The 12,791-nt window shown below is 44.3% G+C and overlaps 1 protein-coding gene across 3 annotated transcripts in view; it reads right to left on the bottom strand.

Annotated features, from left to right (window-relative positions):
- Positions 1 to 3,708: 3,708 nt before the first annotated feature.
- The window catches only part of BARD1 (BRCA1 associated RING domain 1), a 67,066-nt gene continuing 57,983 nt past the window's right edge, over positions 3,709 to 12,791 (bottom strand). For all 3 annotated transcript variants that reach the window (XM_081165002.1, XM_081165004.1, XM_081165003.1), the window contains 2 exons: positions 6,314 to 6,411; positions 3,709 to 4,942 (listed from right to left, as the gene is read on the bottom strand). In XM_081165002.1, coding sequence (XP_081021128.1) covers positions 4,610 to 4,942; positions 6,314 to 6,411 — 431 coding nt within the window. In that variant the 3' untranslated portion in view covers positions 3,709 to 4,609. The remainder of the gene's footprint in view (positions 4,943 to 6,313; positions 6,412 to 12,791) is intronic.

The following is a 12,791-nucleotide window of genomic DNA, read 5'->3' as shown; positions in this document are numbered from 1 at the left end:
TGTGCACATCATCACATTGGTTCCTTAATCATGCATAGGTTGTAATTCTAAGTTCTCTTATGAGAGAACTCACCCCTCAAGAGTGTTACAACAGAAAATTGATTCTAGATAACAAGAGAAAGCTACAACATCTCTTGTTCTCTTAAGCAGTGTTTCCCAACCAGTGTTCTGCGGCACACTAGTGTGCCGCCGAACGTTGCCTTGTGTTCCGTGGGAGGGAGACGGGCGAGTTGGGCGGCGGCGAGCACACGCAGGGCAGCGAGCGAGCGAGCGAGCTCCCACATCCCATCGCCGCTCGCTTCGGCCGGCCTACTGGAGGAAGGCGCGAAAACCTCGCGCATGCGCAGGCCTTCCGCCTGCGACAGCCCAGTAGGCCGGCCGAAGCGAGCGGCAATGGGATGTGGGAGAGAGCTCGCTCGCCGCCCCGCGTGTGCTCGCCGCCTGACTCGCCCGCCTCCCTCCCACGGCACACCAGCCTACCTCCGTGGGAGGGAGGCGGGCGAGTCGGGCGGCGAGAGGCGGGGCGGCGAGCGCCTCGGGTGAGTTAGTCCGGCCTTAAGCCCTCCTGCAGTTTATTATATGGAGTTTCCTTCTTTCTGATGAAACGATATGCTTTTTTGCAGCAGCTCCGGGTGATTCCTCTCCCCTCCCTCCCCCCTCGCTCGTGATGCAATTCCCGCAGCAATTTACACGGCTGGGAACCCGGGAGGCGCCAGGACCCAGCCGAGCTCGCCGTGTGAGTTCTGGCTGCGGCTGGACTGCTCGGCTCGAGTTACGGAGCTCCCAGACGTGCCGAGCTCGCCGTCTCACCGACCGGCCTCCTCCTCCTCTACCCGAGGAATTGCAACAAAACCCGCCCTTATCAGCTCCGCGGCGGCCCTGCGCGCACATGCTCCCAGACATGAGCTGACGTCAATGCAGGCGCAATAATAATAATAAAACCCGTGTTATTTTTTGCCGATCAAAGTGCTGGCAGGGTGGCCAACACTTAACGTGTGAACCCGAGTCCGACACGGGCCCCGACCCGCTTTTACATCACTCCTCTTGTTGTGCATTGCAAGGAAAAGCCCGATGAAAATGCGCCTAATACCAAGTACTTTTGCGGGGAGTGGGGGTGTCCTGATCTTTGCAGCAACAAAACACGCACACATCCCTCTACAGGCCGCTTTGTGGAAGATTCACTTCTTCGGCTGCTTGTCAAAATAATGTAACCTGACTGCTAATGCAACTGTTACTTTTCGTGGCCATATACCTACACGGTTAAGGTCTTGGGGAGAGCACACTGTAAATAGAAACTTACACTTTCGTGCGTCCCTCCCGGCGCGACGCTGCGCGCTGACGTCACGGGGCTGTAATGGTGGTGTGCCTCGAGATTTTTTTCACCAAACAAGTGTGCCTTTGCCCAAAAAAGGTTGGGAAACACTGCTCTTAAGTATAGTTGGTATTAGTTCAAAAGAGCCCCACCTCCCATGCTAAAATCTGCAACACACATATAAACAACTTGCCGCAACCACAAAGCATGCACATTTTTGGAACTGGAAAGAAGTTAACACAAAATGCTGCACTGAGTAATAGGTGGCACCTTGTTACCTGTCGCCGTTTCAACATCACCAAGCTGCATGGTGCGGCCCCTCCTCTCTCTTCCCAGCAGGCACTGACACTTCTCAGATACATCAGACTTGACCTCCTGCTGGGAGTTAGATTGAGATAGAGAAACTACTTGTTCCTCCTCACAAATGAGGAGCCTGTTTCTTCTTTTCCAAAAAAGGCACTGTATATACACTGCACTCTGCTATTTTTAAGGGTGACTTAGCACTGGTAAAACTAAGCTTATTCTGTACAGTGACAGAATAAACTTGTTGCGTACGCAGGTGCAGCACCCCATCCCCTGGAAGCCAGACCCACAAAGGGAAAACACAACAACTTTTATGGGATTAAAACTGGCCACAACTGTATTGAATTCAGATGTAGGAAATCTTGGCATAGGCATGGGTGTGTATCCCTCTCAGTCCCCAGCCAGGGATCTGAGGCATGACAGGGTCAGTTAGGGGAAGATGGGACCAGGGCAAAACACAAATTTACACAGCTGGTCCCTCTCTGAATCGCTGAGGGGAGCTCTATGACCCACCTGCCATGCACTTGTGGACAGAGATGCCCTCAAGACCCCTTTAACGGGGTACCCTGTTACCACTGCCACGAAAAGTGGGTGAGTCACCATTTCACCCCTTCATCTGATGTAGGACTAAAGGATTCCACCCAAGGCCCACGCCAAAGTTGTGACAATTGCTATGGGGAAGACTAAACCTGCAGAGCAGGGAAAATTTCTTCCCGGCTCTGAAAAAACAGCAACCGTTGTACACCTAAAGCAACGCCTACATTCCTGTAAAGGAAAAGGTTAGCCTGTAAGAAAAGCGAGATTAGAGGGTGGGCTGGGTAGGTGATGCTCCTGGACTGACTGTGCTGCTGTTGGCTGCCCCGGCCCCCGTTTAAGCTCTGTGAGCGGACCGGAGAGAAGTCTCCCTCAACATGGTCCCTCCTGCTGCCCTGCCCCCCAGGCTGCCACAGATAGGCTGAGGTTTGGCAAGAACCAGAAGCCACTGCGATGGCCAGGGAAGTATAGCAACAGTCCAATACAAAACGGTGTGGCTGCAGGAGGATGGAGGAGTCCCATGTTGGGTTGCAACTGCCGCCCACCGGTGAATTGGGTGAGCGGCCATTATACTCCAGCTTCAAAATCTGGCTGCTTCTGTTTTTATTGTGGAGGGAAATTAGCAGTCCCCTATGGGTGTGATCAGCCTGTCAGATATTATATAGACATATAATTAAACACTATGGCCAAGATTTATTGCCCACCAAGGATTTGCTTCTTATTGAATGCAGTTCTTCATCTTAAGGGATGAAATGAGCTGTGAAACATGGCAGCAAAATGACTATTGCCTTTATTTTTTGGCCATTACACTATTTATTGTATCAAGATTTTCCTTCACAGATGTAGGCCTAATTCTCATTGAGAGGAACCTATCTGTCTTCTAACTGCAGATGGGAACTCACAGGACTGAATACTTCCCTGCACATAAAGAACTAGTATGTCAGGGAGAACAGTTTTACCCTAGCCTTCTGCAGCATGCTAGTCTCCTGTGTGCAGGATTTATTTTTTAAAAATGCTGGGGAAAACATGCTAATATTGCCAAGGTTGCAAGTTTGATCCCCATATGGGATGCATATTCCTGCACTGCAGGGGGTTGGACTAGATGACCCTCAGGGTACCTCCCAACTCTACAATTCTCTGATTCTATCTGAGCTCCCACCTACATTCTGACTTAGTAAAGCCTAGATACAGGTTTCACCAGGGACCCATATGAATGAATGTTGCCTAAGGATTATGCTCTCGATTCAGAAGCTTCCATAGCAGCTCAGGGTAAATGAAAGGCTCTCTGGAATGAGGCACCAAAGAGAGAAAAGGTATAGAAGACGCTGCACTCATTCTTTCCCCTCAAACTAAGCCCAAAAATGCACAGAGGTTGTCAAGCATTACTTGTGGTGTGACAGCTCTGAGCTGTAGCAACTCTCCAAATGAGCAGGGTCTTGGAGTGAAGATGGATTTACTTCAGTATTGGCAGATGACTGGAAGGATGGTGTGGCGATTTGCCTGTCTCTCCCAACCTGCCACTTACACAGCATTCTTACATACAAAAAGACTCACAGAGCAATGCTTCAAGTCATGATTTATCACTGATGACATACTGAACATAATCGCAGCATAAGAAAGAACACAGAAATCATGATTACAAACATAAGAATAACCCATTTAAACATTCGGCAAAACCAATGCTAGTGTCTGTTTCACTATAAGCAAAACAGGGGGGAAAGCTTTAACAGTAGGTAGTTTATATCATTGCCTGCAGCGCTTTATCTAATAAAGAGATTAGAGCAGCCAAAGTGATACTGGTGGGTTTTAAAAGGCAAACACAGGATTTCAGTGTAAAATGACCATCATTTCAGAATATGCCCCATAATAGTAAGCACACAGGAGATATTTTGTGCAGACATGTGCTAAAGGCTTAAAAATGTTAGTTTTAAATTGACCTGTGTGCTCAGAAATTTACTCTACTACTGCTGCTACTGCTATTATTATTAAAACCAGCAATGATAAACTGCATGCAAATTGAAATACAATTTCAGGAATGGAAAAGCTGAGGCCCTAGAACTCAGCTGGACTACATCTCCTTCAGCTAGACTACAACTCCCTTCATTCCTGACCATTGGCTACGAGGGCTGGTGTGAGCTGGAATCCAGCAACAACTTGAGGGCCATACCTTCTCACCTCTGCACAAACTCAGGTCTTAATTTAAATATTACTGCTATTAGAATCCTAACTTGAACTAACATTTCAATTGATTCTCCTTTAAAAAAAAATGTCTGCCACTAAAGGGGTCTAAATTGTATCAAGCCTAACTAAATCTGGAATGTGTGTCCTCCACCCCCAAAATCATGATATAAATGAAGTGAATCTGTTGCTTAATAGTTGTTTCTAGGCTGAAACATAATTTCAATCTGTCTGAAAAGCAGGGCTGAGCTAAAGATTCTAGCATCACAATTCTGGAATTTTTTATGTCTTAACAGGTAATAGCTGAAATGACACCACACAGTCTATAAGCCACTTAGACGGTGCCTCCCAAACCTTTCCTTGCCGAATTTTCTCTGGCTTGTAGTTAGAAGAGCCATCGTAGATGATATACTGTGTGCAGGAACTCTGGTCAGAAGCAATCTCAGCATGATAGGCTACAGTATTGATTGTCTGTGTCACATCACTATCCGATTTGGGTTTCCTCAGCAGAATCTGTCCTCCACCTGCTTTCACCAATTCCTTCAGATCATCCTTGTTGTGCTCCTTAAACATTCCCAAAAAATAGAAGTAGCAGCCATCAAACAACTTTGGTAACTGAAATAAAGAAAGGGGGAAAATATGAAGAGTTGGTCACAAACAAACAGCCAGATTTTTAAAAACCGGAAGCTGTAATACCGTTTCCTTACAATACAACTTTCTCTCTCTCTGTGTTGATGTCCAAAGTCAAGTCCCCCCATCATACTCTGTATGAACAGCAGTCTTAAAAACAGCAGCTGGCTCTTGCGCACCTATCACTCTGCCAAGCCACTGGCTGATGCGGCTGACATGGTTGCAAAGTAGCTGCTCAGCAGGAACGCAATTGCTCAGCAACAGAATACTGACAAACAGTGCAACTTTTGTTTGGAAAATGCGACCGGGGGGAAATACCGTTGAAAGGAAGTTAGAGAGGAGACAAGAGGCAGGAGCCTAAGGGTGGTAAGGGAGGCCAAGGACTAAGAATTGCTTGGGGGGGGGAGCGTTATATTAGATAGGGGAGTTAATTGACAGGAAACCCCAAGGAGGGTGGTGGAAAAGGGCAACAGGAGATATCATGGTCTCAGCATCACTAGGAACATGAAGAGGAGTTGTGCTATGGTGTGGGAAAGGTGGGAGACAGATAGAATGGACAAATGTTACAATATTACAGCAGAGTTGTCCAACCGGTCGAGCGCAATCAGCAGGTAGATCCCCGAATGATTGTGGTCGATTGTGGGTGATCTTGGAATGCCAACTGATCATGTGATTAAAAAAAACCTTAAAGTCCCTGCCCCCCCCCACTGCCCTTGTTGTGTCTTGGGAGTTGGGCGTGCCTGATATAGAGTATCAGAACAGAACTGGTTGTTGTTGGGAATTCATGCAAAGAGTGCGAAGAGTGGAATTTCATACACTGCTGAAAAACAACCACCCAGATCTTAGCCTCTAGTCACAGATAATTAACTAAAAAGGGTTACAAAGTACTCTCAAAAGATTTCACAACCAAGAAAATAACCAAATGGAAAGCAAAATAGGAAAGTGTTTAAGCTATATTTCCCCATTTCAGATGCAATTTTTTCTCGGTAAGAACTGAAAACTGGTACTTGAGTGTACCAGGACAAAAACACTCAACCAAAACCCCTGGGGTGCCAAGGGTTGGTGAAAGGTGAAAGCTTCAGCTCTTGGTGGTTCAGGCAGCATTTTGTATAAATGTTTCCCAGACTTACCTTGAAAGCACTGAAAAGTTTTAGCAGCACATATGACAACAGAAATCCATTAACAGGTCAAAATCGCTTTGGTTAGCAGCTGTACACCACTTCTCAAAAGCAAGTGCTGGAATAAAGTATACGCCTTTACTTCCCTTAGCCTGCACAGGTGGAAAATAGTAAAGGGCTACAACAACATCATATGGGCTACAAAAACAAACTTGAAGGTTAACAAAGAAGCTCTCACCAGCTGCTCTTTGTTCAGTCGGCCTTGGCGTGGGCCACCATCTATTTCATACTTCTCTTCTTGCTCCCGAGCACTTGTCTTCAGGCAGGCATCTACCCCTGAAATTTGGAAGAAAAGATGGACAGAGGAGGAAATGTAGTGATTTATTTTATGCTGATAAAAAAAACCCACTGTAGGAAGCGATAGCAACACTAGGGAAAGTCATTGTGAAAACAAAAGGCAAAAATCAAACCCTGACAGAATGACCAAATATGGAACAGAATGGAATATGGTTGGCTTGAAAGAAGGACCTTATGTCAAGCAATTGTTGCAATCTATGCTGAAAAGTTTCAATAAAAAATAAATTAAAAGAAGGAAGGAAGGAAGGAAGGAAGGAGGAGAGGATAAATAGCGGGAGTAGATGAACTTCTTTGTTACACTGCATGTTGCCTTATCTGGGACGCGGGTGGCGCTGTGGGTAAAACCTCAGTGCCTAGGACTTGCTGATCGCATGGTCGGCGGTTCAAATCCCCGCGGCGGGGTGAGCTCCCGTCGTTCGGTCCCAGCTCCTGCCCACCTAGCAGTTCGAAAGCACTCTTAAGTGCAAGTAGATAAATAGGGACTGCTTTATAGCGGGAAGGTAACAGCGTTTCCGTGTGCTGCGCTGGTGCTGGCTCGCCAGAGCAGCTTCGTCACGCTGGCCATGTGACCCAGAAGTGTCTTCGGACAGCGCTGACTCCCGGTCTCTTAAGCGAGATGAGCACGCAACCCCAGAGTCGGTCACGACTGGCCTGTACGGGCAGGGGTGCCTTTACCTTTACCTTTTTATGTTGCCTTATACAAAGTCAAAACATTGGTACAGTAGAAGAGTGGCTGGCAAAGCTCTCCAGGATTTCAGAGAGGAGTTTTAAATAGCCCAACCCTACTCAGAGACTGAACCTTTGACATTCTGCATACAAAGCATATGCTCCATCACTGAGCCACAACAACACTTTTCTCAGGGCTGAGTGGTAAGTCAAAAGCTTCTCAACAAAAGGGTTTTTATTTTATTTTAAGTAGGATTTGAAGGAAGAGATTAGGCGGCAGCATCATGTAGGTGGCTCTGGGAGACATACAGCAAAGAAAGAGCAGAATTGTTCGATGGAGAAGGGGACCTGAGAAGCTTAAGAAGAGAATGCCGTAAGCAGGCAGATACTGGGATATTTCACATGGGAATGAATGGCCATTGTGTGGGCAGTGCCACAGAGGGCCTTCAATGGAGGGTGAAGGTGTTTGTGCTGGATCCAGGACTAGCAAGAGTAGGGATTTATGGAGGGGACATAACACAATCTAAACAAAAAAGATGGGTGAATAGTTTTGGAAAAATCTTTACAGGCATTGAAATAACTGCAAGTCAAAGTGTGTGTCCCTGAGTTTGAGTGCCCACCCTTGATGGCTAGGTTTGCTTTTGGATTTCTATTTCTGGACAAACTCTGACCTGCCAGTTGGCCTTGATCATGATTTTTAGCACATTGATTCTTTTTGCACTTCAGATAATTAGTCCTAAGAGGAATTATGTTTGAACAGATGATGGGTTTGGATTGCTGCATTAGAAATCAACTTTAAATAATTCAGTTTTGCATAATGGGGAAGGGAGGGAGTCAGCTTAGCTGACAGGGCTTGCAGGCTATGAATGCACTGATGTTTTATAACGTACTGTCTCCGTATCATACAAACATTGCTCAAGAAGAAAAGCAAAAGGTCTGGTATGAATCATGGTAGCAATGTAAGGGTTAACTGGCTTGGCTATAAGATTCTACTTGCACAAGGGGAGTCTTACCAATTTCCCCCACTCTGGCTCCAGCTGAGAAACTTCTGAGCTCAGAAGCTTTGGGAGAAATGTGGGTGCAGACCACTGGATTGGCCATGGGTGGGATAGGAAAGCAGCACTGTCTGCACAGAACACCATGCAATTATCTGCATTCAGGTTATATTCTTTACAGCACCTGATGCAAGTAAGAAACCTCCAGCTTAGAAAAACATCAAATTATGATGGTAACAGTATGAACAATGTGCAACAGTACAGTAGGTCATACAAAAGGTTCGACTTCTTTCTTCTTCCCCACTTCTATGTAAGTCTGGTGCAGTATAGTAACTACTATACTGCTAAAGGCACATAAATTCATTTGTGGCAGTGTCGTCTGCCTCTGCTGCCTTGGGGCATGTCTTCTATATTCCTTCCCATTATTTCATTGTTGTGACCATTTCTGGGGCTATACTAAGGGTAGGCATACATTATTCTACTGCATCCAGGTTGAGATTAAGCTTCACACATTGCTGAGTTTTTGCCAAGAAGGAAGGTGATCAGAAGCACAAATTATAATACCGGCATACTTCTTTGGTGCCCATAATGCAAGTAAGATGTTTTGTTCTTTAAAAAAGAAATTCTTTAAAAATGACTGCATTTTAGCTATGAGATTTTGGAGATAGTTGCAGCATTCAGTTATCCAAGCATTGATTTGTTAAGTTACCGTATTTTTCGCTCCATAGGACGCTCCTGACCAAAAGACGCACCAAGTTTTTAGAGCAGGAAAACAAGAAAAAAAATCTGACTCCAATTTTGTACTAAACTATTTACAACAGCAAAGTGTGTGGCTTCTGTCCACTTTGCTGCTTTAAAGCGAGCCATGGTATATAATGATGAGAATGGAAAAAGGACACATTCCATTATAATGTAGCTGTTTTCATTATCACTGGGAAGTCAGTATTGGCAGCAGTCACAAAACTAAAATTTGAGCATTTTACTGTTAATAATCAAGAATATTAATAGTCAGGGAGAGGAACCAGGGCTGTGCAAATGAGAAGTGCTTGGAGTATGGAGGAACAGCAAAAAGATAATAATAATAATAATAATAATAATAATAATAATAATAATAATAATAGTAATAGTAATAGTAATAATATATTATTTATACCCCGCCCATCTGGCTGGGCCTCCCCAGCCACTCTGGGCGGCTTCCAAAAGAATATTAAAATACTGTGAAGCTAAAGATCAAATGATTGTGCTCCAGTTCCTAAATCTCTGAAGTTTTCTCAAAACAGGCATGGTTGTTTTGAAAGGAAGATTCAAAATGGAGTGACTGAGCAAAGAACAGAGGAGGAAAAGAGGGCAGATAAATAGCTTCCATTCAATACCAAGAGAACACAATGTTTTTGGTTTAGTATAGGTGGACTGTACTTGTAAGAATTTGTATAATGAACTTCCGGGGGCGGCGCGAAACTGTAATGGCGGTCCTCTTCGGGTTCTGAAGAGGGGCTCCGCGGAAAAGGGTCGTTCGCTGCGGCATAGCGACGACCCATCAAGATAAACCACGGGTAGAGTGAGCCCGTGGCCGTGGGACTCGGCGGGCACCAGAAGCTGCTCCGAAAGCACAGAAGGGACCCCGTAAGGAGACCCGGAGTGAAGGAGGGGTAGCGGTGCTGTGAGTTCATCGCTCTTTCCGCGGAAGCGAAGCCGCGCGGCTGTTACAGATGAGCGCTGATCCTTCTTCCTAAAATCAACGCTAAACTGCAAGCAACATACCCGTGAGTAAAGGGGTTTAAAATTTGGCAAAGAAATTCGGTTAATTTGGCTGAAAGCGGGAGACGAGAAAAGGGAAGTCCGTCTTCCGACATTGCTGACAAGATCAAAGCAAAGCTTTTAGAAACGGAAGCATTTGAAACGGGACTTTGGGAAGCTTAAACTTTTTCGTGCTATAAAACTTGCCTATTTTATTGAGCTTAAGGTGGAAATGGACATTGACTAAAAGAAGCAGTAGATGGTGACTTTCCTCCTATTTTTTTTTCTTCTTTGGGCTGTATTTTTAAAGAGCCAGATTGTCGGGCTGCCAGAGAGAGAGACTGTGTCAAACTGCGGAAACAGTTGCAAACTGTGCTAGAAAGTAATTGTTATATTTGAGCAGAAAAGACTGATTGGGATACTGTTACAAGCACCTTTCGTGAAACTTTGTCGATTTATAAAAGGTGCTTTGGGAGATCTTGAATTTATGAAGGGACTTTTGGATTAACGAATTTACTGTTTTGAAACAATTTGGAACTTCAATGGCGGATTACTTCCTTCCTTGTCTTTGAAATCGGGTGGCACTCCCCCTACAGGGCTTTCGGATTACAAAATCCTGGGAACTGACTTTTGTTTTGAATTCCATCTCACTGGCTGTTTACTCCTGAATTTGTCTTTCCCATGGAACAATAGACAATTTGACCTTGAACATTGACAGATGTGTAATGAGTGGTGCAGGGAGAACAAGAGCGTCTAAAGCAAAGGAAACCAAAGAGGCTAAGGAAAAAGAAAAGGAAAAGGAAAGAAGACCAGCACAATTTGTACAAACAACATTGACCCAAGGACGCCGTTCGTCGGTTCCAGCTGTACTGGTGTCTCATAGAGAACAAGGGGAAATAACTGAGAAATCCACTGAGGAAGATATGGCAGCAGGTGGGTCAGACACACTATTAAAACAAATATTGGAGCAACTATCAAGCTTAAATCAGAAGGTGGACGATCAGTCTGTGAAGATAGATAAAGCAACTTCCTCGATCCAAAAACTGACTGACCAAGTTTCCCAGCACACGCAAGCCATAGAGAAATTGCAAGGAGCAACAGCGGAAAATCGAGAATTAGCTGGAGAAGCAATCCAGAAAGTGGGAGTCCTACAAAAAGAGGTTGAAGAAATAAAAGGAGAAGTTAGGCCCCTGCACAAACAGGTGGGTGAACAACAAGTCTATCTGTCAATGGTGGAACTGAAAAATCGTGAGAGCAACATCAAATTGAGAGGTATTCCAGAACTCGAGCAAGGAGATTTGATTGGATACTTAACACAGGAATTCTCGAAGTTCTGGGGTTTAAAGGAAGACACGGATTTTAGGATTGTCTCGGCATATAGATTGGGAAGACTGGTAAGGAAAGACAGATCCAGAGACTGCTTGATAATTTTAAGAACAAAGGAAGAGAGAGACAAGATCCTAGGCCTTCACTTCAAAAAAGCAATTGAAATACAAGACAAAAGAGTGGAAATTTACAGAGATATCCCGAGGCAGCTGCTGGACCTTAGAGCCACCTATACAGAATTAGCAAAATTGCTGAGACACAACGCAATCCCCTATAGGTGGGAGTTTCCACAGGGATTATCCTTCACCTACAAAGAAAGGAAGGTTAAAATAAGAACACCTGAAGATAACCAAAGGTTCCTTCACGACCACGGAGAAGATCTCCAAAAAGGAGCGGATTGGTTTCCAGTTTTACCAGCACCAGCACCGCCCGGAAGTGGGCCAACGCCTATACCTTCGGGATCTGAACAAAAGGAAGACACCCCATCTTAAGAACATCTTAAATAGAACAGGATGTCTCTGCAGCTACTTAGTTGGAATATAAATGGCGGGAATTCTCCGGAAAAAAGGAGAAGGATATTTCATATCCTAAAAAAAGAACAATTGGATGTAATATGTTTGCAAGAAACACATGTGACTAGGCTCCACAGGAAAGTATTAATTAATAAAAGACTTGGCCAAGAATTTATCTCATCAGACAAAGTTAAAAAAAGAGGTGTTGTAATTTATGCAAAGGAGAACCTGTCGCCAAAATTTTTATTTAAAGATGATCATGGAAGAATCCTCGCAATTGAAATTCAAACACAAGGGGAAAAGATTTTGATATTAGGAATCTACGCGCCAAATGATGGAAAATCAGAATTCTACAAGAAGCTGCATGAGACAATGATGGACTATTTGGACTATGCTAATATTATTGTGATGGGAGATATGAATGGGGTGGTGTCTACAAATATGGATAAATCCCAAAATCAAAACTTAACAACAGACGGCAGACTCCCTAAAACTTTCTTTGAAATGACAGACAATATGGACTTGATCGACATTTGGAGGACAAAGAATCCTTTGGGTAAAGAAGGAACTTTCTTTTCTGATGCCCACTTGTCATGGACACGAATCGACCAAATTTGGATATCTAGAGGGCTGGCTCCGAAAACGAGAAAAGTGGAAATCTGCCCAAAAACCTGCTCCGACCACAATGCCATAAAAATGGAACTGAGACTTTTCCCAACTGGATCCTTCAGATGGAGAATGAATGACACCTTGCTAAGAGATCAAGAGATTGTGAAGAAGGCCCAAAAAACACTAAAGGACTACTTTGAAATAAATTTGAACACTACGGTGGAGAAAAGAACAATCAGGGATGCAAGTAAAGCTGTAATGAGAGGGTTTCTGATTCAACAGAATTCGATAAAAAGAAAATATTGGAATGGAAAAAAAGAAAAAATTTTAGAGAAAATAAGTGAAGGAGAGAAAAAATTGAGAATCAAACCGAAATCTAAAGAGGTGCTAAGAGAGATCAAATTTCATCAAGCACAATATTCGAAACTGATCAATCAAGAGATTGAGTGGAAAATCAAACAAATGAAGCAGAGATCGTTTGAATCAGCAAATAAATGTGGAAAGTTGCTGGCTT

Source organism: Podarcis bocagei (assembly GCF_964188305.1).
Source record: "Podarcis bocagei genome assembly, chromosome: 1".
NCBI lineage: Eukaryota > Metazoa > Chordata > Lepidosauria > Squamata > Lacertidae > Podarcis > Podarcis bocagei.
This window is presented reverse-complemented; position numbering and strand designations above follow the sequence as displayed.